The following is a 25108-nucleotide window of genomic DNA, read 5'->3' on the forward strand; positions in this document are numbered from 1 at the left end:
TGGTACCATCAAGTGTACCATGCCATCTGGTGTTTTTCTCACCATCTTCCAGTAACAAAGGCAAGGCTTCTCCATAGAACAAAAGGGCTTTATTCCACAATATAAACTTGTAACATCTTCAGCTATGCAAAGTCCCTCCTGCAGTGTCCTATGCCAGGTTACAAGCTGCAGCGGCACGTCCTCCTGTCTGCTACATAACGACTCCACAGCTGTAAGCCATCCATCTGCGTAGCCTTCTGTACATCACACCATCGCTACAGCACCAACACGACTCGTTAAGAGATCAAACCATTTAAATCAATTTGGACAAAAAAAAATTATTGCTCAGATAAATAAACCTATTCTACAAAAAAGAGAATAATTATATTAAGATGCATGTACCAAACACTGAATTTTAAAGAAAAAAAATTGGAATAGTCATTATGTGGGATGGCGGTGATGAATAAGTTGACTTCTGTCTCCTTATATCTGGTTTAACATGCAATGAGGTTCCAGAGGAGATAATATTAACCCTTGATTAAACCCTCTTTTCTGGTTGCATCATATGGCAAGACTCCTTTATGCCAACTTAACGGAATCCCATGCAGCACACTTGACATCCTGTTTTTTTTGTTTTTCTTCATTTCGACAACCACAAACAATTGATAAGAAGAAAGAAATATATATAATATATATATATATATATATATGTAAAAATACAAAAAATAACTAAACAACATAGTTCTGAACAACAAGAGAAAGAGAAGATAGCACCGTTGTTACAAAAGGGTGGGAGAGACGGAGTGGTGGGAGGGGATTCAGTGACACATCCAGACGGTGGCTGTCATTCAGATAAAACTCTACTTTCTCTTCATTTTCTCATGTGTCCGTCCTTCAGTGTACATCGGACGCAAATGTAGTCCTCCTTTTCTGCCATCTCGGGCGTGACGCCAACGCAGACCTGGTGAAACCACTGATTACAGCTGCCGTCGCACTGGACCCAGTCCACCTGAGGGGCAAACACAGCGGTTTCAGTGACTAACAGAAAGCTGCTCGGGTGTTGAACCAATCAGACTCAAGATTACTTGTCGAGTTACATGTTAGTTGATCAACAGGAGATTTATCTCCACAGACTATGTTGCTAACTAGCAGTCTGAAGGGACTTTAAATAAATATTTATAGACAATTTCTTGTTTATTGCAATATAAATGCTATCTAAAACTGCTCAAATACCAATTTACAAATGAAATGCTCCTATGATTTGAAATGTAATCAATAGTAGATGTATATTGTGTGACCAGATTACATTTTGTTTATAGTGTCTGAAGAGTGAATGGTTTGAGGGGACATGAAATCACAGATTATCATTTACTTGCATTACAAAATAAAAACAACTATCAATCACAAGTAGGAGAGTTGTTAAAGGAAATGGGAGTAAGGAGAGGAACTAGACATTGTGTTTAAGTAAATGACAAATGACTAATCATTTGCTTCAAAATTCAGTTCACCCAAATAATCCCTAATACTTACAAAACAGTATGGAGAACTAAGAAATCAGTTATTTTTATGGTCATATAATATTGCTAAATTTAACAAAGGCTCTTCTCTGTCGCTTCGCTTCACTGTCATCGTATACCTTTGTGAATCTGTAACCTGAAAACGTTCTCTCTATGGGAAAACACACACCAGCAGGAAATAGCTGTTGAGAACAATTTCTCCTTGCTCCTCACCTCCTCCCCCTCCGGGAGCTGACATCTGTCTGCTGGACACACAGCCAGCTCCTCATCAGAGTCGTCAGATTGTGAGAAATCAGAACGAGGCGAGGACACGTTGGAGGTTGTCCGGTGCTGCAGGTTCTTTTTACTCATCTTCTGTCTTTTGTGTGAGTGCCTTTTGTCCTTCCCCCTGTGCTCCACAGTCGGACTTTCCCTCTCCATGTGCCTCTTGGCTTTCTTTTCTGGACCAGCCACGGCTTCCCTCACATCATTGACACCGTCCTAAAAGTACATACACAGACACACGCGTTACTCCAAGAGCCTTATTTTTAAGTCATCATCCTGTGACAAAATGTTCTACCTTGTTCAGTGGCTGAGTTTTTCCCTGAGAATTACACTGCGCGTGTTTGTCGCAGTCTGCGTGCTCGTCCTGCGGTGGAGACACGCATCTGTTCGAGTGCTGGCTTGTGACTCTGTCCAGTAATGCATGGTGGAGGCTCTGCACTTCTGGCAGAGATACTTGCAGGAGGAGGCCCTCTACCATCAACTCCTCCAGCTCCTGACTCAAACCTATCAGACAATTTCAAGGATGAGCAAGACGCACGGCTCACAAAGACTGATCTGTTCACCTGTAACCACACCATAGGTAGAACGGGGAGCAGAGAGGGGCTCCTTCGGTTGGTTAGACAGAAACTGACCCTGCAGCGGTATGCATCTCTGCTCAGTGTAGAAGACAGTCTGGGCATGGCTACTCCTGTTCCACTCTGGAGTCAAACAAGGAGCCTGAAAAAAAGCACACCAGGCAACAATTAACAAGCCAGAAAGACTCTGTGAGCCCCTTAGAAAACTGGGAGATGGAGACGATGAGTGACCTGGGTGTTGTGGTGAATCTCGTTGCTACTGGACGCCCAGCAGGTTAAAGTGGGAGGAGGTCCTGCTGTGTCTTCCAGCTCTGGTAGATTACAGGGCTGTGTGATCTGCTGTGCCCGATGCTGCCAGTCCAAGGTCCTCTCAACCAAATAGTGCAGGGCATCGCCCTCCGGCAGACGCACCCGGATGCGCTGCAGAGACGCCAGCAGCGAGAGGACCTTGTTGAAGGGGGGCTTTTCTGAGCGCAGGCAGTGTGGACAGAGCCAAGGCCGGGTTTCGAAAGGGTCCGACGGGTCCTTGACACAGACGCTGTGGAATGCATCTCTGCAGAGTTCACACTGCAGCATTGCCCCCATTGGGGGCTTCTGACAGACGCACACCTTCAGGTCCATGCAGTCTGCGGTGGGAAGCAGCTTTGACTCATTTGCTGCTCTCAGATTAGAAAAAGCATCCATCTCCCTCATCCGCAGCTCCTCCAGGGTCGCTACCTGGTGAGGAAAATGAACGACAACAAAATCAGATTTGCCTCTATTTATCACAGGAGGCACTCTGAATGTCTTTACACATCAAAAGTTACACCTGAGGGACTGAGTGGAGAAAGTCAAATATTAAGGGGATTTAGTGGATCATTTATTCATTGTGTTACATATTTTGACAGGTTTTGACTCCACTCAGCCCCTAGTGTGAGGACACACCTCACGGTCGGAACAGGCAGCTGACGCTGTACTAAGAGGAGGTAACCCCCCACACAAGCACACAAGTAAGTGATGCCACAAAACCAAAAATTGAAGACGTTGAGCAAGGAAAAATTAAGAAAAAAAATTGGACATTTGATAGCCATTCTGACATCATGCAATAGCTTCTGCCTTTTAATGTTAGAAAAAGTGAAACTGCTATCGGGAGAAAAAACACATTAATCAGATCAGATGATGCAAAAAAATATTAGAGGAACGTTTTATGCGTGCCAGCATTACGAAACTTGTTTACTACTCTGGTCACATTAGTTTCTCCTCTTGGTGCGCTGATTTGTTAAAGGCTGATCAGCAAATCTGGATTTTTTTTTCTCTCTCACCGACAGCCTGGCCTGAAGATTCCGCTCAAATCGCTAAAAGGCCAGAAAAGCTGCTGGCTCGAGTCAAGGTGCTTATTAGACAGTCACTTTGTGTATTAGTGTTCTTCCCTCCGGAGGAGAGTCTGTCTGAAATCTGTGCCAAAATGTACTGAAAGTAATCTGGCAGCTCATTAGTGCCACATAACCAAAACTTTGTTTTTGTTTCCCTTTCTTTTGCATCTAATCTATGCCAATTGGATTTTTTCCGCCTTTTTCCCCCTCTCCTGATTTGAATAGACAACCACTCAGAACACTGTTTAGAAACAGACGAGTGGAGAAAAGCCCTGCATGCTACTGTGTAGATAGTGTGGTGAAAATGATCACTGTGGGGATTGGAAGTTCTCTTTGACCCAGTTTATCTTCTATGTAACAGAATTACTGCTGTGTATAATAAAGACTTCATTCTGTGCAGGGACAAAAATACTGCCTGACTGGCACACAGGGAAGGTCCCTTCGGTCTAAGCGTAATGAGATGTATTCCCCTATATTTTTGACTCAACTATTGCACCTCAAATCAAATTTAGTTAGGTATAGGAAAACAAAATAAATCAATTCATCTGAGAGATAGTTGATGGTAAACAAACATGAAGTATGTGCTGGGATCTATCTGGAGCAGAAAACTTAATAAATACAGAAGAAAACTTTAATTATTTTGTATTTACTACTAAAAAATGCCCATGTGAGCATGTATATTATAAAGGATGTAAGATGAGATGATTTTTGTGGAAAATGTAATGGATAATCTATAACAGCATCCCAGCACGAAAGCATGGGAACGTGAATAAAAGAACGACTGACTTACAGCAGAGGTAGAGTCCAGGGTCTCCGAAAGCACTTTTTCCACATCACTGAGAGAGTTTAGTCTTGGAGTTTTCTTCTTGTTACTTTTAGGTGATTCTTTGCCTTTCTTGGCCTTCCTCTTCGGAGAACCTTCATTTCCAACTTCACATCTCGGACACAGGACCTGAGGTAAACACAGTGACACCTGGCTGACTGATGATTTCTTCTCATGCTTGTTTCAACCTAGTGGGATTTTACCTCCATCAAGGAAAAGCCAGAGTCTTTCGGGACAAAAATCGTAGCTGTAGATTCTTTCCATTCTTGCACTTCAACCATTAAAGATTCCAGCCTGTCGAGGGGCTCCAGGTGGACCTGAATAGCTTGTCCACGCAGCACCATGTCAGATAGGTTGTCTACCATCAGTATGCAACCGCTGGCCTGAAAGAAAGGGAGTTTCTTCAGTGCTAATTGTGGGCTGACGTGCAATGAATCCAACGGGACACAGCAGGAATATCGAGCGTGTCAGAACCTGGAGCTCCTCGGCTTCCTGAAGCCATTCCTGAGCTTTCCTGATGGTGTCCTTCAGGAGGAGGCAGTTGGGGAGATACGCGGGGATGCTGGACACCTTTTCAGCAGCAGCATTGAGGGTTTCTATGGAGTGTGGTGGTCTGGCAGGTGGTACAACAAACATCACATTCTAAGTGATAAAACTATGTGCCTCAAAGAAAACGTCAATGACTATTCATGGCAATTTCCTTAAATTCGTTACAGGAATTCATTTTGAAAATATCCTGCAATCACAGGTTTGGTCGGTTAACTTGAAGCCTGCACATTTCTGTACAGATTCTAAATGCAGTGTAACTCAAGTCCCGAGTGTCAGACAGTGATTTTTATAAGATAGTAAAACACAACATTTAAAAAATATTGTGAAACTGAAGATTCGAAGCTGCAATAATCTAAGCATGGTGAAGAAACATAAATTTTGGAAATGTAGGAATTTAATTTTTTAAAAATTGGTTAATTTGATGATGGAGAGAAGAGATGCACAATCCTGACAGCCATGCCATTAAAAGCCTTTGAAAAGCAACTTGCGACAGTTAATACTGGACAGCACTGAGTACCAATGGAATGAGGGCAGAACTAAACATGATGCTCACTTTTTGTTGATCTTGTTGAATATTCTAGCGGCAGCATTTTGCACTAGCTGTAATTAAAACGAAGCAAAATCAGGAGCACTGACTTAATAGTATATTATTCAGGTGCAATCGGTGCAAAGATCTGGAAAGAGAATTCATCCTATGGCAATAACATTTTAGACAGGATGATTTGGGATTGGAGCTACTATTAGAGGAGCAACATTAGGACGTTAACGTGTCCGCTTTTGACGTTTTCAATCATTTCCAACCGATTGATTAGCTACTGTGATGGATCAGTCGGCAGCTTCACCTCGCTTTAAGAAGACTGCTGGCCCTGTCTTCCCAGTGCTCCGACACCGTGAGCAGCTCCTGAAGTCGCGCCATGGCTTTCTCCACGGACGGATGAGGAGCCAGGCCGACTCCTTGGTCGATTAGCCTTCTCATCATTTCCAAAGTCAAGGTAGCAGGCTGGCCGCTGGCTTGCTGCACTCCCTCCAGCCAGCGCGCCTGCTCCAGCCTTACTCTCAGGCGAGGCAGCTCAGGCAGCTCGACGTCGAAATCGAAGCTGGTATCCAAAAGGCTCTGGATTTCGGCAACGCTGGGAACGTCATCTGCCAGCACCTTCTCACTGTGCTGCTGAAAATCTTCGATGCGATTCAAGAGTTCCTGACAAGTCACAGCAAATCACATTCACCAGTGATTCTTTTTAGTGATTCTTGCTAATTTAATGAATGGAAGCCAGACCTCACTTAGCTGAAGTGCGTTCCAAAGAGCCTACCTTCAACAAAGGGGCTTGAGGGAGGCTACATGAGAGGTTATAGAGCTGCCTCACGAATGAACTCAACTCCTCCACGGTCAGCTGACTGCGTGACTTCCCACTGCCACACCGATACCTTAGGAAAGGGATCCAAAGGATAAAAAGATTAACCTCCGTACTTCTCAGACTTAATCCTAAACAGAGGAATCATTCAGAAATGTAAACACGGCAAATCTAGGCATTTAACCTTTAAGCGGGATATTTCTGATGAGCTTAGAGTATGTTCACAATACCTGGTCTGCCTCTTGCCGTTTAAAAGCTGCTGCGCCACCGTGGCACACTTCTCTGCGTCTTGTGTGACCATCCGTAGCCGACGGAGCAGGTCGTTATCTGGGAAAAGTCTAGATTCTGATTCAGTGAGAAGGGAGCGAAAGACCGGCAGGCCTGGAGAGACACACAAGAATGAAACATCATTAATACAGCAGGAAATGTCACTGTTTTTCGCAAAGAAAAAATATTTAGACATAACAATTAAAAAGAGAAATAGGACACAATCAAGTCTAAACAAGAGAATGTTAAACTTTAGTGGAGTGGGAGGAAGGTGCTGGAATTCATAATGCAGCCAAAGAGAAGGGCATCTGACAGCAAGCGGGCATATTCCCCCAAAAGCATAGCCGGGAAAATTAGGAAATTTAGATGACCTTTCTAAGAGCTTAACACGATGGGAAAAACAAAAGAGCTGTATGTTTTCAATTGCTCATGACCTTCATCATGGTGATTTGCTTGATGCTTTGTTTTGTTTTTTAACTTGCATTTGAACTTACCCCTCTTCTTTTCCAGTTTGGCCTCTAGAGTCTCTGTCACACGGGAGGCCCATTCATCATACTGCTCAGCTCGCTGCTTCACTGCATTCATCATGGGGTACAGGTCATCCAGTGTGTATCTGTAGCTGCAAGAGGAAATAGAGCCCTCAATTTACTCTGAATAGATACTAAACCTACTTTGGAAGGGGCAGTTTTCATTGATTGAATGCTTTTTTTCCCCCCCTTAGTGGCAGCGATTCTATAAAGCTCCAGGGAGACCTACTTCAGTGTGTAGTTGGTGACTGGGCAGGAGCAGAGGCTGTTGATGTGGTGCAAACAGACCAGCACACCGGGGCTGCAGGGGCAGGTGACGGCAGAGAGGTAACAGGTAGTCCTGCACTTGGCACACTGCCGCTCGTCATCCTGAAGGTGATCGTATGTTGCTTCCTGACAATGCAACATGCCCTAAAAATGTGCGAAAACAAAATAATTAATATCAGCTTGCGCAAGACATGGTAAGCGTGAACGTAGCATCTTTACACATCAGATGATGGTTACCATACCATTTTCTTTACTTTTTCTCTCAGCTCCTGCTCTTCTCGGATCATGAGGACCAAATCTTTGTGCACAGCTGATGCCAGGACAACGTCAAGGGTGTCTGCCTTGGAGGCCATGTTGCACACCATCTCATCATGGGAGAAGACATTATAGCGATGCAGCATACGATAATGTTCAACACACTGCCTACCAAGAGGCATCTGGGATCACAGAAATAGAGCAAATGAATTATAAAGAGACACCTTCTCAAAGCATGGAATATTGATATGATTGCTAAATATATAAATTCAATTGAATTCACAGTATAAATGTTCAAATATGACACCCACCCAGTCGACAGTGCAGAAGTTGACCGCCTCGGCGAAGTTGAAGCCTTGATTAAAGCCGCTGTGGTAGGCTCGAGGAAACGTGACGACAAACTCACCGGCACACTGGTTTGTTCTGTAAATCTGTGGGATTAAGCAAAAAAAACAAACAAACTTATGTTTATGATACCAAAGACTTGATGAGAAAAGCTGAGCTGCGTTGCCGTTGCCGGGGGGGGGGGGCATATTAACACGTACTGGGACTCCATAAGCCATCAGGGTGTTGGGGTTCATGATTGTGACCAGCTGGTGTAGCAGGTCAGGCTGAGACTCAAATAGCTCCGGAGCCAGCTTCTTCATCACCTCCTCCAACTGTTCCGCAGCAAAGCCCGGAGCACCATACCAGGTTTTGGGTTCCCCCCTTCAGAGGAGAAAAAATGGAAAATGTTTATGTTAGAAATTCGGGGAACAAATCTAGACATTCTTGCTGTACCAAGTGATCGCCGAGACATTTTTCTTAAATACCAATGCAAGTAGTTGATGGAGTAGCTCCAGTGATCCTCAATGTGCCAGCAGAAGGAGGAGAAGCACATGCCAACATAAAGCCACGGCAGCGTCATTCCACAGATGTCAGCGGTCACGTGAGTGAGTACAGAGGGGTTCATCATGGCCAAGTTGTTGAGGTTCCAGCCACACTTGAGGTATTTCTGCCAGAAAGACACATCACATGACTGACTATGCAATGTTCTTGCAATGAACGCATCAGGTCACAGTTCCCTGAAGTTATTTGGAAGGAAGCTGCAACACTGATTTCTTAGACTTAACACAGGCTTTATCGCCATTCAGTAAACAACAAGTGCACACAGATCGAAATTTCATCCCGTGATTCAGCACACAATTAGATATAAAGTTTATCAAAAACATACAGCAGCAAGAGTGTTATGGAGTGCGATAGTCAAAGTGACATCTGAAAGTTAAAAAAGGTGCACAGTGAGTTTGTATAAACAAGAGAGTAAATTGTAAAGACGGGTGAGACGTGATATCCAGTATAAGAAAGAACATAGTACCCAGTGTAAGAATGGGGTATCCAGAAGAAGCAGCATATTTTAATTTTTCAGCTCAAAAGTCTGATGACCTGAGGGAAAACAAATGTTGCAAAACCTGGTATTCCTGCACCAAAAGCTGTAGAACCTCTTTCCAGAGGTCAGCAGGGAAAAAGGTCCCTGATGTGGATATGAGGAGTAACTAATTATGTTTCTAGCTTTGTACATGCAACGCTTCAGTGGGATGTCCTTAACGGGGGAAAGAAAGGTCCCAATGATCTTCTCTGCTATGATCAATGCTCTCCTCACATTCTTCCTGTCACAGGCACTTCAGCCTCCACACCACTCAGAGATGCAGGTAGTTGAAGTGCTCTCTGTGGCTCTTCTGTAGAATATAGTGGGAATGTACGAGGGCAGGTGGGCTCTCCTCATCCAGTGCATTAAAGTTCAGACACTTCTTGACCAGCGACGTGGGATTCACGGACCAGGTGAGGTCATCTGTGAAGTGCATGCCCGCGGACCTGGTGCAGCTGACCACCTCTGCAGCCATGTTGCTGATGAGAAGTGGCGCAGGGGTGAGCTGGTTCTTCTTGAAGTCAACGATGATCTTTGTTTTTTTTCTCTGTTCAAGATCAGGTTGACATGACAGCAGTGCTACCATCATGCTCTGTGGAGCGGTTTGGCAGGTGGGCAGACTGGAGGGGATCGAATGTGGGAAGGATTTTGGAGGGAGGGATTTTGGAAGGATGTGCTCCTTGACCAGCCTCTCAAAGTACTTCAACATAATAGGTGTGAGCGCAATGGGCTGGTAGTCATTCAGTGACATCATCTGAGGGGATTTTTGGCACTAGAATGATGATGTGAGTCTTGAAAAACAAAGGAACTTTGTTGATCCGGTGACGTATTATCGTCTGTTACAACAAAAGCCAGCTAGTCTGCATATTCCCTAATTGTCAGTTTAGTTATGTTATCAGGGCCCGAGGCCTTCTGAGTATTGATTCTCCAAGACAGAATTCCTCCTCACCCAAGTGGGGAATGACTTTCCCGGCAGGAGTGCAATTTTATGCCTCAATCCACCCAAAGAAGTTGTTGGATTTCATCAAAAAAATCTGCTTCAACATCACAATCAGGAGGGGCTACCCTGTAGTTTGTGATAGCCTGTATGCCTTGCCACTTACTCCTGGAAATGGTGGCATTGTGGAAAAAGTCTTTGATTTTTGATTGTGAGCACTCAACAGCATGGTTCAAGTTATCTCTTGCTGTTTCCGTCTCTCTGTGCCTTTAGCATTTTGCGTACTTTCTCAGTTATCCAGGGTACGTGGAGGGCAGGGGTGGTGAGTGGACGCTGCAGTCATCCACGCATTTGTTGACTTGGCCAACAAATGCATGTCATGCGATTTTCTTTTGTGGACTTTGGGGTTGGATCAATAATGACTCAATTATTTACACTGACAATATCAAATGTAGCCAAAACATCATAGCAGCTTTTTGAATGTATCCTCACACATGAAGGTTGAGGGGGAATACTCTCAGTGGAGTGCTAATTTACCTCGTCACCTGGAGACACCTTGAATTTTCCATTCGGAATTGGAAAGCCACTCCCAAACTCCTTGGAGGCAATATCTGCTCCGTATTCGACGGTAACGTCCTCCTCGATGGCACCCACTAGTCGCCAGAATTCCTTCTCCACAAGCTCAGTGGGTACCATCTGGGGGAAAAAAAAATTGATATAAATGGTAAAAATTTATGCCGCTCATAACAAGGGGGACTCATTAATTTGTTAGAAAGTTGTTCAACTAACATGAACCGGCATGTTGAAGTAATCCGATTTGAAAGCATCGGCCATTTGTCCGAATGCACGCAGCGAGTAGTCTCTGAATGCCTGCTCAAAGCCGAATGCCTCATGAGGTTTGCTGCACTCCTACAAAGATTAAGCACACACAAAAAAAAAAAAGGATGAACAAATGTGTATATTTTCCCTTGTTTCTCACTTACTGGTGTTTTCAATCACACCTCACTAAACACATCAATTTGTATCAGACATCATTTGCACCTGAGCCAAACACTTGGGGCACCTCCAGTCTCCCTTCGGGACGTCGTGCAGGGGGGGGATCAGGCAGAAGGTGTGGTAACTATCGTCACAGCCGTCACACAGCAACAGTCGTTCTTCGTCGCCCCCACTGCCACAAACCAGACACACGACCAGATCCACCTGGAAAACACAGTAGAGGTCTGTGTTTAGTTTAATGCGGTGACTGTAACATAGCAAAGTTGAGATGTTACTATCTGTACAAGCCTTTTCGGAGTAGAACCATTTTCAGCGTGTAAATGTATGTAATTACCCATGTGGATATCAAATGAAACACGTATTCAAGTCCTCCATCATTAACTTCATTTTCCCAGTATTTCATTCTGGTCCTTTATGCTCTCAAATGACATATTACAAGCTATTGTTAATGCGCCATAATTTTTATCTTTAGATTGTTTTCGTAATGCGCGCACAGAGATGTGTCTCTGGAGTGTGATAGATTAAGCTAGCTTCACCATGGGGATCAATACACTCAAAATAAAGAATACACCAAAAAAATAAAAGACGTTGAGTCTTGGATCTTGAAAAGCTCCGCAAGGGGGAAAACATTAGTGGGGTTTGATCGGAGCCGAACTTGCACATTTGATGATAAGCCTTATATGTCTCCCTGGTTTCCAAGATCATTTATTTGATCCATATAAATCAGACATTTCTACTTACGGGACTCGGAGGAACTGGAGGGATGTTTTTCTTGTACCGCTGCTTGTATTTGTCGGCTTCAATTACCATCTCCTTGATTTCAACCGGTTCCTGTTTCACTGTAATAGGAATCGCTTTTTCTGAAAGAAGCAAAATGAAAATGTAACACTTTTACCACGCACGGCGTATCTGTTATGAATATGAAGAGCAACTTTTGTTTTATACAGAAGCATGGATTACTTCTTGCTTATTTTAGGGTATCAAGAGGTAGTGTTACAGTAATTTCTTTAAAACTAATTATTTTAATCCTAAATTTAATTAGAACATATTTTCTTTTAATTTTCAGTCATCTGTTTTGCAGTTTTTCAGGATCGGTGGAAACCGTGATTTGGTGATATGGAGCCTGACCTGGTTCTGACTTGGCAACAAAAGAACCCATCCTCCTCCGCAGGTTTGGCCGGTTGTCCCCCGGCTCCCCTGGTTCGGTCTTCACGCAGACGTTCTACAGAGGAGATGACGATGTGATTATGTGTGAAGCTGCCAAAAACATGAATTTGGAGCTTTTGCAAAGACGACCAGCTAAAATGTGTGTTCATAAAAAGGTCTGCGAGTTTCAGGACGCCCACCTCAGACTTCATGCGCTTGGCTCTGCGAGCGCCAGAACACAGATCAGGTGTCTGTACAGGCGACCTCTGAAGCTGATCCTGCATCTTCATCTCCTTCGCATCTACGCTCTCAATGCTCCCTGCGCTGTCCACTGGCTGGACGGGCTTCTGGACACACTGAAGGAAACAGTATTTGGGTGAAAACAACATCTCCATGGGAACTAAAATAAGGAAACACTGTTTTCCCCAAACTTAGTTGGCAGTGAAATATCAATGGACTGCAATGTTTATGAACAGGGCTAAACATGCACGACTGAAGGGGTCTATAACCGGAAAGGGAATGTCACCAAAAGTGCTACGTTAAAGTGGAGTAGTACACCACCAGTCATAAAATCAATTAAGACTCTTCTATGTGACTGCTTGGGACCCAAGTGGGTCACATGAATTTGACTTGCACTTTTTGACACTCAGAAGAGGTAAGGGGTCATAAAAAGGATGTGGTTAGTTTTCACATCGAAACAGGGAGAAGAGAAACTAACAGGTTACTAGCCACATCAGAGGAGGAAAGCTCGGCACTCGGGTAGACGTGTAAAGGTAGTTAACGTCAGGCTTCATGAGGTGCCTTTCAGTTTGCAGTTTGATTATTTTTGGTAGCAATAGAGAACAGAAATTAAATGAAAAACATTTCATAGATTTAGACTTAAAATATTTTTTCCAGCTAGTTTCTGCATGTCAAAAGGAAATCAGAAACTAGTTTTGACTTCCATCCAGGAAGAAACCGAAATGGTTAAATGTAGGCCAATTTCCCTTGAGTGGCTGCAAAACCAACAGAGGCTGTTTGAATGTTAAAAGACAACTCGCAATGTGGACTCTGCAGACAGAAACCACGAGCCAGCAAAAAAAAAAAAAAAACACAGTGCCAGCAGGAGATAGGCATGCATTGTGTTAAACTGTGAGTCCTTCACGCACAACAACAACATACCTTTTCAAGATCAGGATCAGCCTCCAAACGCATCAGTTTGGAAGCTGCCTCTGGTGCCTGATACAAGAGAGAACTCGGGTAATTAAACAATTTAGAGTGACCTGTGCAGGAGGTCACGCTGCCAATCGACCCATGTTGGAAGAACTCTCTTGTGAGATTTTACATAATATTAGTGAGAGTATACAGACTAATAATCAATGCATGACCAAACTACATAGTAGCTTGCTTTAAGGTTACGGATGAAAAAAAATGTGCAAAATAATATCACGTTCATATGGACATCAGTTGTCTTATCACAAAGCATGCAAATGATAAGAATGTTCAATTAAAATTTTTTTACAGCAGCAATGAAATGATCATTAATATGCAATATTCATGTTTGATGTTACTTCTGCGCTGGGAAGCCAGTCACTGCTGCTTGTGTGAGCAGAACACACTGTCTTGCTGGTGCGGCATTTAACTCACCAGCAGGTTTGCTCCACTCTGGAAGAGATTGTAGGGATAGAGGATTTTCTCATAATGCCCTCGCAGGTGTGAGCCAACAGCTTTGCCAGGGGCGAAGCCCATTTGCAGTGCAATCTTAGTCCATCGTCTGTCCCGGCAGACAAGATCAAATCCGCCCTCTTCTGCAACCAGCTGAAAAATAATTACGACTCTTGAGTGTGCCGTCAGTACGGCGTTTTCAAATAAACAGGAAACTGATGAGAAATGTCATCTGTCTTTAACCTTGTTGAGCTTATGTAAGTCCAAAATCTTCCTCTCGACGTGAGGGATCTTTAGGGGACATCCCTGCAAATCCCAGAATTTGGCGATCTGGTCCAAGAAGTTGAGCTTGACTCTGGTCTGTGCCTGGGAACAGACATGTGCAAACGTCTCAGTTAGCTCCATATGAAGGAAATTGAAAAATGCCCAGCAAAAATAATTCTTCAAAGACTGATATTCATTTCAGAAAATGGAGAGCGTCTAAACAAATACAGACCCTGTTTCACTTTGGATTGAATGAAAAGCAAGACTTGCAATTTCAACCCTAAATGTTACATAACATTATCACAGGGCATGAATAATGTTAATGTTCTTTATAGCATAATTGTATTTTTGAAAACAGCCTACTTAATAGTTCAATGCACAAGTCAGGTAGAAATGTAATATCATAGACACCTGAGGAGTAAATGTGTATTTTAAGATATGCAAATACAGACACAGGAGTTAAATATCTAACCAGCCAAAACTCACCTCCAGCTCATTAAGCCTCTGGATCCGGGGAACAAAGTGAAGTCTGTCAACATCGCAAGCAAATGGCGGCTGCCAACCCTGAGAGGCAACAAAAAAGACACAAAACACACGAAGGTCATTGGAATGTGTGTTCTTTGTAGTAACACAGTAAGCACCAACCCCCATTTTCTCTCTCTTGAATTGATAATCACATAGTATCTGTATTTAAGATAAAGACCCGTTAAAAATATAGGCATTTGATTCAAACATTCTGTTCCTCTCGACGTGTTATTGGCCACTAAAAGTCTGAACTGTGGTTTTGTGGAGCGCATTCTGTGATCGCTTATGAAATCATTTTCTTTGACTGGAATCCAAATCTAATTAAGATCTATTACCAAAGTATCCCCGTCAAGCAAATGGAAAAGCTGTAATATATATCTCTAATTCAACAGACTTTGTGTAATTAATATTGACACATTTTTAGTACCTTTCAGTTGAGTTTAAATGTTCTTCGTTCTTGCATTGATTAGTCACGGCGGTCTCGTCATGAACAGTAGTTTTCAGAGCCAAATTTTGGAGAATCTTAAAAATGTCACCCTCCATGAGTTACCAAACAAAACAGGGGCCGATTGACACATGAAACAATGAAGTAACAAGTATGTTTCGAAGCTGGAAAAGCAAGACAAGTCCTAGTGATATGCTTGACAGTGAGGCCACAGTTATCCTTCGCAGTTTCAGAACTCGCACCAACAATCAATAACTGTGTCAATACAGCACACGGCCCAGGCACAAACAATGGCAGGGGCCCCTTTGCAATAAAAATAAGAGGGGACCCCAAGTTCTTGGTTAAGTCAGTAGCCAACATCCCCCCACTGGCACACAAAATGGCCAGATGGAAGACTCAGTCACCAGCCCAGCTTACCACAAAGCCAACATGGAGGACAACACCCTACAACATGGGCTCATGCATGAGCAATGGCTCATCTTAAAGAAGTCCCAGCAAAAAAAAAACAAAATAAAAACGATAAAAATCAAATAGCACACGAGTTGGAATCTTGCGTAACAAAAAAAGAAAAGCCCAACTGTTTTCCCCAACTGTCCCAACCGTTTTTAACAATACTGGTGGTTGGGGCTGAATTACGCCGGCTTGCTTCTTGTCTCACCTTTGAATAATTTTTATTTGTAATAAATGGGCATATTAGTAAACGGCGGATTAATAACCTGATAACTACATCGCACAAATAACACAGCTTCTGTCTTCATTCGGAGTTGACCACCAAGTGATGGATCACGCACCGTCTGCATCATGATGCTGTGGGTAACATTATACATAACGACTGAAAATAAACTGCAAAGGTGATATTTACAGGCTGAAAGGGGGGAGTTTGAATGCAGCGATCGGTGTCTTTCTTTGGCAAAACAATCACACCGAGGAAACAGAATGGCTTCCGCATCGCCACCTATGTCAAAGCCGTGTGCTAAATTATGACAGGTTGGTTGCTGGAGCTGTTAGCTAGCGTTAGCTTCTCGCTAGCCTGCCCGCTCCGGGCTCGATAACCGGAGCTTTTGTTGACCACACGGCGGCCGACGGGGAGAATTCCCCGCCAAAAGGACTTTATCATTGACGGCGACGCGAAAAAAGTCGAGCGAAACGACACGGCGGCTTCGCGAAATGTCACAAAGTGGGAGACGGCTAGCAGCGGCGGCACAAAGAATGAATATAGCCGCACGTCCGCCATGTTGAACAGTCCCTTTAAATCTCACAGTACATCTACAGACCAGTCTCAACTAATTCGGCAGCATCCGCCTCGGGTTTTCTCCGGACACACTCACCGGAGGCGGCCGGACTTTGCAAATGCCAGTTTTCTCGGCGATGGGACGGATTTTGTTGATGAAGGCAAAGGGATCTCCGAATTCTTCCCAGCTGGGCTCGAAGACCGGGCACTCCGGAGGAGGCTTGAACTCGTCCGGCCGAGGCTGGCTCATCGCGACGGACCGCGCCGGTTGCTAGGACAGGACGGGTCGGGTCACAGCTCGGGGAGAAAAAAAAGAGGTTGTTTTTTTTAACCCCACGACCTGAAATCCGGTTATTTCACCGTCTGACTCGGCGGCAGACGGGCGACATCAACACGACAGGAGGCAGCTTGTACACACACATACAAGCTCACACACACATAACACTCCAATCCACGCACAGTGAAGAGAATGTTCCAAGGCAGTGAGCACGTCCGCTCAAAAAACTAGATACCAAACACTTCTTGCGGATGTCGGATTCATTTGACTGATTCCTTCAAGTTTTTCTCAAATTTGCTAAAAGTAAATGTTGCTGAATGTTTTAGGCGGCAGTGAACACCGGTTTCTGTTTTTTTTTTGTTCCACTATTATAACAATTACAAGGCTGTAATCCTATCATCATTTAATTAATTTCCCCCCAAACTTCCCTGCGGTAGGGACATTCGTTATCTCTCTTTTTAATCAATTGATCAGAGGTGGGTTATTTTTCATTTTCCAAAATGTGCTTATTTTGGTGTCACTTTCTGAAAAACAAACAAAGAAACACGCAAACACACAACGGAAACCCCATTCATCACACTTGTTACTCTGCAACGGCGACTTACCGTGATATTTTTACATCTTAGATTTTCCATTTTGTTTTGTTTGGGAGTTATGATGGACTAAAACGTTGACAAAGATCTCCGTATTAAAACTAAAGACGAGCTGTTGCAGTGACGTCTGCTAAACGGCCTGCTGTCTCCATTCTTAACATTTTTTCCCATCATTATCGGGAGAGAAAAAAAGCAAACAAACGCGGGAATTAAAGAAATTTAAAATAATCACACGCTATCGTAGTGAAATATTAGAAAACATGGAAAATAATAAAATAAAATGGTGATTGAAAAAAACAACTTATTCTTTGTGGATATTTTGTGTTTACACTTGCGCGGATGAATACATTCAGGTGACACTTTCACGTCTACCGGAACTCATTGTTTAAATGGCAAGTGTGGACGGTTGAGTGGGAGGGACGGTATTTAACGTCTTGTGAAGTTCCTAATGATCAGAATAACTTTTCAACCGTTTTTAACGATACAATAAGGTTTTTTTTTTTATTTCATCCTATGTAGACTTTAGAGGTCACTTGATATTTCTCACTGTCATCAGCCATGATGATAGATCAGGGGTCGGCAATTATTTTGGCTGGTCGGCCACATTTCTTATTAAATTTTTATGCACGGGCCAACTAGGTATCATTTGAACTGAAAAAAATGAAAATTTTAATGGATATATTAAAATTTTGTGACACCTTACCTTTTAAATTATTCATGATCATATTCATGTACTGACATTATTTTGTTTGTTCCATACAAAATTAAACAAAAAAGAAAAAAATGAAGAGTTTCTAATTTCAATATTGATTGAAAAACTTATTGAAATATTCAAAGAAATTGATTTGGCTGGCCGGATAAAATACTAACTTAACATCATTCCCAACTTAGTCACTGCGAGGCCTTTTTATATTAATCCATTATATCTGATATGGAGGAATGGTTCTTGACACTTATATGTTCAATACTTTGGCTACAAGCGGCCGACGTTTGCACCAAAATCAACCCCTCTGCACATTTGTTTTTACGCTGATAACCCTGCCAATAAAGGATCCACATTTTCTTCACTTCTCTGTCATCAGTCTTGAAAGTTATTACCAAAGTCTAAGTAACCAGGAGACAGACATCGTCAGGTGCTTTGGGGCAAAAAAACACGGTTAATGTCTGTGTGTCTGTATGTGTGTTTTTTTTCCAATTATTTAATCATTTATTTATTTTTCTATCTATTTATTATCTTTCTTTTAACAAAGTTCATACTGTCATACCTCTCTTTTGATAGTGTGTGGCCTCAAATTTGTAGTCGCCACACAAATCACGATGGCACAACATACTTGCATGTCTGACATTGAGTTTGTGATGGACAAACCACTGGCAAGTGAGGCGCGAGATCCACACAACATCAGGACGGAAACTCAATTGTATCCTTAGGTTAGTAGTTCTGACGTTAAAGTCACGATGGAGATTTCTAAGTCTGTCGTTGATTTAAAAAAGCAGCCCGCTCGGCGAGTTATTTCAGATACATCCAGTGACAGTTCTTATTTACTTAAAACAGGATGGATATGTTCGATCCTGGAATACTCATTATTTATTCTCAGGCTGAAAATATACATTTCAGCGGTAGGTACTTACAAGAAGCAAATACAAGAATGTAGATACCGAGAACGAATTGTATTTCGCAATATGATGCCAAATACTTGAAAGGACTTGATTTGACTGAGTGGGGCAGACATGAACCAGAGAGAAAGAGACATGCAAAACTGCAATGTGGTGGTTGAACCGGTCTTGTATGAGCGCAACAGGTTTTGCAAAATAAACAACAAACCATCTTTAATATAGCACAGATGATATTAGCCTCCGACATAATCAAATGAGATTATGAACTGGGTTCATGGTTGCTTAGAATATGTATAGTATTAAATATTTTGTCTCAGATCATGGCGGTCATGTTGGCGCAAAACAAGGACTTGCAAGTTTCAGTACTCCTGATCTTCATCGTCATTATCGGAGTTGAGAGTCGCGTGGCCCAGCTCCTCGTAGTCCTTTTCGAGACAGGCGAGGTCCTCTCTGGCCTCCGCAAACTCCCCCTCCTCCATGCCCTCTCCCACATACCAGTGGACGAAGGCCCGCTTGGCGTACATCAGGTCGAATTTGTGGTCGAGACGCGACCAGGCCTCGGCGATGGCGGTGGTGTTGCTCAGCATGCACACGGCTCTCTGGACTTTGGCTAAGTCACCTCCGGGAACCGCTGTTGGTGGCTGATAGTTGATGCCGACCTATTAAGACAAAAGAGAGCGATGAGAGGGATGCCCTCGTCCACCCGAAAAAACTCAATTTTGGTGGAAGAGTGAAATCAGCATTTCCCACCTTGAAACCAGTCGGGCACCAGTCCACAAATTGGATGGAGCGTCTGGTCTTGATGTTGGCGATGGCGGCGTTGACATCCTTCGGGACGACATCGCCTCGATAGAGCATGCAACAAGCCATGTACAGGCCGTGACGAGGATCGCACTTGACCATCTGATTGGACGGCTCGAAGCAGGCACTTGTGATCTCCGACACGCTGAGCTGCTCGTGGTAGGCCTTCTCGGCAGAGATGATGGGAGCGTAGGTAACCAGCGGGAAGTGAATACGTGGAAACGGGACTAGATTAGTCTGGAACTCCATCAGATCCACGTTGAGCGCGCCGTCGAATCGAAGCGAGGCGGTGATTGATGACACGATCTGGCCGATCAATCTGTTAAGATTTATGTAACCGGGACTCTCAATATCCATGTTGCGGCGGCATATGTCATAAATGGCCTCGTTGTCCACCATGAAGGCGCAGTCGGAGTGCTCCAGGGTGGTGTGGGTGGTCAGGATAGCGTTATAAGGCTCCACCACGGCGGTGGACACCTGGGGAGCTGGGTAAACGGCAAACTCCAGCTTCGACTTCTTTCCGTAGTCAACGGACAGGCGCTCCATCAGCAGGGAGGTGAAGCCGGAGCCGGTGCCTCCTCCAAAGCTGTGGAAGACGAGGAACCCTTGCAGACCGGTGCACTGGTCCGTCTGAGGGGAGGCACAAGGAAAGGACCGGCACTTAGGGAGTTATACATTTCACTAAATAAAAACAGATATGTTTCCTGTTCTTCACTACTCCTGTAATTATCCTGTAATGTCACTGTTCTGCACTAAGAATCCAAAGCTAGCTTATACACACTACCAGCTGGAGTTTCATACACAGGTAACTCCAGGTTTTCTTCTTCTGCGAGGTTTCACGGTGGCTGGCGTCCACCAAGTTGTGAGGTGCGTGTACCTTTCATTTTCACCGACGTCGACCGAAAGCGGCACCATAATCTCGTGAATGCTCTTGCGACTATCAGCTTGAGTTGAGAATTTTAAAGAAGTAGTTGTTTGAAGGACAAGTTTACAGACGCAGCCCGATGGCACAGCAGTTCATGCTTCTGCCTCACAGCAAGAAGGTCCCTCGATTCTGACAGAGGGCCTTTCTGTGTGGCGTTTTCATTTTCTCCCGTTTCCTCCCACACTCCAAAACCATGCAGTAGCTGCATGCCTCTATAAGTAGCCCTGTGATCGACTCAACCGGACCAGAGTGAACCTCGCCTTTCGCCCAATGACAAACGGGATAGGCTCCAGCATCCCCTGCAACTCTGGCTGCAGGATAAGCAGTATAGATAATGAATGAATGAAAGGACATGTTTGCTTGAGATAGCAACTCTGGGTGGTGCAGTTGCACATTGTAACCAAATGTATGACTGCCTGCCATCTTATCTTAGTGGGGAGGCTTAAGTGTCCCAGTGATCCACGGCGCTCAGTTGCTTGTGCTCCTGGCGAGAGTCATCAGGTCTGAGGTGAGGGTAGAGAATGTGGCTAAGAATACCACTTGGAATGGGAAACAACTCTGGAGCAAGGCTCAGGAGCGGGGATGGTGGTGGCGAGCGCCTGGTGGCTAGGAAGGAGAACGTGGGTCCCCCTTCCCATTGGTCCACAACCCATAGGAGAGGCCTATGGGTCACCTCAGAGGTGACTGAAACGGCTGGGAAGAAAATCCAAGCCCATGATCTGCAACCGGAAAAGGGTGGAGTGCCCTCTATGGGTCAAAGAATTGGGTCAACCTACCCAAATGGAGGGGTCTAAGTACCTCAGGGTCTTATTCACCAATGAGGGAAAAACTCAGTGGGGGATCGATGGGTAGATCGCTGCGGCGTCAGCAGAAATGCAGACTCTCAATCTGCAAAGAGTGAAGCCCTAGATTTATTGGTCAATCTGTGTTCCAATCTGCTGTAGGTGGTTAGCGAAAGAACTAGATCACAAACTCTCCCTTAGCAACGGGGCGAGAAGCTTGGCCATCAGTGAGGGGCTCAGAGTAGAGCCTCTGCTCTTCCGTGTGGAGAGGAGCCAAGTCTGGATCTGCCAGCTTAGGCTGCTGCTCCCGCAACCTGATCTCGGATAAACAGCAGGAGATGGATAGATGAATGGGTGGGATAGCCACCTTTTTTGTGGGTCAACCTACGGTAGCATGTTGCTTCAATCCCCTGGGCAAAACTAATGATCCAGACATTCACTGGGATCAGTTCTGTCAAATATTGTAAATCAAACCAAGAATGCTTCAACAGGTGAATGCATCAAGTTCAAGCACACGCTGGTAACACCAGGAAAAAGGACAGACAAACTGGCAAGGGAGACAGCCAAAGAAGGTGGGTAAAATCAATATTTGATTAACAAAGTAGGACCAGGAGATCATCGTTTGGAGAAAAGTACTTTTAAAAGAAACAGTAGCAGCAGAATGACAAAACGGCTAAAGGGAGGCAGTTTGTCCACAATGTCAAGTCAAGAGACGAGATCTCTGAATCAAGCACGGCGATCTCTGTGGTAAACGTTCATTACAGGAAATCGCCTGACGGGTTTCTGCAACCATTGCACTCAGGGCCACGACAGCGTATTCTTTTACCATGCAGGAAATGTGTTTGTGAATGACAAACCATGAAAATACCAATGAGGAAGGTGGGTGGTGGAAAAATGCATTCACGTTTACAGAGACAGTGAGCTCTGAGAGGGAACCATCAATTCGAGTTTCCCCATCTCTTGCTGATCTTATTTAGAAGGGTTTTATGTCATTGTGATTATTAAGTTTCAGGAAAATATTTCAAACGTCAGTGATGACTGACCATTTTTCGTATGCGCTCCATGACACCATCAATGACCGATTTACCGACGGTGTAATGGCCCCGGGCGTAGTTGTTGGCTGCGTCCTCCTTCCCGGAGATGAGCTGCTCAGGGTGGAAAAGATCTCGATACTTTCCGACCCTGACTTCGTCTGAAAAGAAAAGTTTTAATTTCGAGAAATGAAAAAGGAAAATCACATCTTCAACAGGTATATTTGGCGTAATGAATACACCGGGTGAAATTTAAGCCAAGACTGGTAAACATTAACAGCTATACTTTGTAAGCACGGGTGCTTAAACTAGCCTAACACTGCATCTAATAGTTCGTATGGTATCCATGCTGGGTGTGATGTCCAGGTATGAAAGAAGGTCAAATGCTTTGCAGGAAGTGATGATTAGATTTAGAAATCATGCTGTACTAACAAGGACATGGAAATTTTATCATCACCTGAGCCGGGTTGGGGGAAAAAAGCCATAAACCTTGTATGACTGAATCCATGCAGCACTTCACAACTTTCTGCTAATATGATGCACTTAAGTAAATGTTACCGGGGGATGATTAATAGGTCATGCAATAAGCTTGTTGCTAGGATACGAGAATTCGCGGGTTACCTGCAGATTCACTCTAGACACAAGCGATAGTGACAAAGAGGAAAGTGAGCATGAATAAAGGTGCAGTACCGATCACGGTGGGCTCCAGGTCCACATATATGGCTCGAGGAACGTGGCGCCCGGAGCTCCCGGTGTTGAAGAAGGTGTTAAACGGGTCTTCACGTGAGTTTTTCTGCGCAGGCTCGTCCAGGAAGACACCATCGGGTCCGACGCCGTGCTCCAGGCAAAAGAGCTCCCAGCAGGCATTTCCTGTCTGCACGCCTGCCTGGCCCACGTGGATGGAGATACACTCTCTCTGAGTCAGAAACCAAGAGAGTTTAATTATTCCCAAGAATCTGATATAACACTGAAGCAGAGCTGTCTGTTGAAGACAAACACACCAGTGAATGATGAAATAGGTTTTCTTTCATTTGTACTTAATAATCCATTTGCAGAATCCACTTAGGAGTCCATCTTTACCAAAATGTGTACTGCTTTGAACACTAGGACCGTGCAGAAATAAACGGCTATGTGTGTTTCAATACATCCAGAAAACTGTTTTGCATCCTGTGCAGAACCGGATACATAAAAGGATCCTCTCATATAATTTCAGCGTAATAAATGACGTGGATGGAATTTCGGACAAAAAAAAAACGTCTGTTTTATTTCAAGGAAATGCCATTTGTTATGATCATGTTTCATATGAAGTGGTTTCTCTTCAGGGGTCACTCATCCGCCTCCGTTTAAACCCCATTCTGTGAATCCTCTTCTCTCAGGATACAAATGTAACTGAGATTCCACAGTCCACAAACATGGCGGAGTCCCTAAAATGCCCAGAGGTGCGAAAGAGTGACTGAATGGTTGCATGACTGTATGATGTGTGATCGGTCATTCGTCTTTATGACATGTGAATGAATAAAAAAAGACTAGAAAAATAGAATGTGTCTTCAATCGTCCCACAAAGGGGAAATTTCAATTCACACAGCAGGAAGTGGACGGTGCAGCAGAGGTATTTACGTAATATAATATTCTTTACAACAGAAGGAAATAAAAGTATCAGAAAATATATTAAAAAAAAAAAAAAAACAAGTGGGTGAACGGTTTCATGTGTCTATATGTGGCCCTGTGTTCGTAAGTATTTACATTTTTTATGATTTTCATTATGTTGTTGCTCAAGTTTCTTGAGAAATGCTAGTTACATCATCAATTTGGTTAAAGTGAAGTGGAGTGAGTGTGTATCCATTTACTGCCCAGCAGAAACGTCTTGCAGGAACACTCGACAGCACACACTATTGTTTGTTGTTTCTTGGGACAATCTTTTCCAAGTTAGGCTGCAAATAAAACACCCCCTGTCCCTCGCCATCCAAAAAAGAAAAAAAAAGAAGGGAAATCCTCACACCAGTAGTTTTCTCCCTAGTTTTTGGAACATTCATGTTACAACATGTTGAGAATTTCGTCTTTGTTAAGCCTGGAGGAGGAACATCCACAGAGATGATTTTGGGCTGTTGAGTGACACACAAGCAAAGACACCTGAATACGACCAGAAACAATGAAATACATGAACGCAAACAGACTCTCCGAAAGTGTCAAGACTATTTCCATATTCAAATTAAACCATGCAATGTTTATAATGTAATATAAATGAAAAGTCTTTAAAAAAGCGATGTTTCACAACACTGATAGACAAAGTGTGCAACTTATGTGTCTGTGGATCAGATTGAATCTGCTTCTGCACATCTCCCTGGCCCCATGCAATGAAAAACTGGTTTAGAGAGAACAAGCATATTATTTTTCACATGAAAATACCATAGGTTTTCTCACCATGTCGCTCCAGATGATGTGAGCAGATGATACAGGAATAAGGACGTTGTTCGCCAGTAAAGTCTGTATTTCGTCTCCGTGTCCCGGGACGGTGAGGTGTCTCCGCTAACACAAGGCTACGCCTGGTCCGTCGTGTCACAGGCTCTTTATACCTTTGCTCAGAAACGGGCGAAGACTGCAGGAGGCCCTCCGGGCACAAAGTACACCTCCCACAAACATCTCAGCCCAGGAAATCTGATCCAGCCTTGCAGATTTGACCCTCAGATACATCTGTTGGTAAGTAAAAACAGGGTCTTGTTGAAATCTTAAGGTTTACGTCCCTTGTGATAGGTATTGTATTCCGA

At 43.8% G+C, this 25108-nt stretch overlaps 2 protein-coding genes across 4 annotated transcripts; both read right to left on the reverse strand.

Annotated features, from left to right (window-relative positions):
- Positions 1–70: 70 nt before the first annotated feature.
- On the reverse strand, positions 71–16833 carry kdm5bb (lysine demethylase 5Bb). Of its 2 annotated transcripts, XM_086159408.1 has the most exons (28): positions 16418–16833; positions 14606–14683; positions 14099–14221; positions 13838–14008; positions 13373–13429; positions 12412–12567; positions 12194–12287; positions 11807–11925; positions 11111–11269; positions 10859–10978; positions 10607–10765; positions 8540–8721; positions 8273–8435; positions 8039–8158; positions 7715–7909; positions 7435–7616; positions 7173–7297; positions 6642–6792; positions 6370–6484; positions 5902–6257; positions 4985–5123; positions 4714–4893; positions 4478–4639; positions 2567–3052; positions 2393–2477; positions 2056–2264; positions 1710–1976; positions 71–988 (listed from the first exon to the last, which is right to left on the reverse strand). In XM_086159408.1, the coding sequence occupies exons 1-28, from the start codon at positions 16568–16570 to the stop codon at positions 851–853; spliced, it is 4644 nt and encodes a 1547-aa protein (XP_086015534.1). In that variant the 5' UTR covers positions 16571–16833; the 3' UTR covers positions 71–850. The 2 variants fall into 2 exon arrangements, with proteins under 2 accessions (XP_086015534.1, XP_086015535.1); XM_086159409.1 differs by lacking the exon at positions 13373–13429.
- A 1924-nt stretch (positions 16834–18757) lies between these two features.
- tuba5 (tubulin alpha 5) lies at positions 18758–24898 on the reverse strand. 2 transcript variants are annotated; one of them, XM_086160020.1, is made up of 5 exons: positions 24765–24898; positions 23034–23259; positions 22356–22504; positions 19555–20235; positions 18758–19463 (listed from the first exon to the last, which is right to left on the reverse strand). In XM_086160020.1, the coding sequence occupies exons 1-5, from the start codon at positions 24765–24767 to the stop codon at positions 19164–19166; spliced, it is 1359 nt and encodes a 452-aa protein (XP_086016146.1). In that variant the 5' UTR covers positions 24768–24898; the 3' UTR covers positions 18758–19163. The 2 variants fall into 2 exon arrangements, with proteins under 2 accessions (XP_086016146.1, XP_086016147.1); XM_086160021.1 differs by lacking the exons at positions 22356–22504; positions 23034–23259; positions 24765–24898 and having other exon boundaries at positions 18762–19463.
- Positions 24899–25108: the final 210 nt, after the last annotated feature.

The sequence above is a fragment of the Fistularia commersonii genome, chromosome 14 (genome assembly GCF_037954325.1).
Source record: "Fistularia commersonii isolate RoL2024-O1a breed Wild chromosome 14, RoL_Fcom_v1.0, whole genome shotgun sequence".
NCBI lineage: Eukaryota > Metazoa > Chordata > Actinopteri > Syngnathiformes > Fistulariidae > Fistularia > Fistularia commersonii.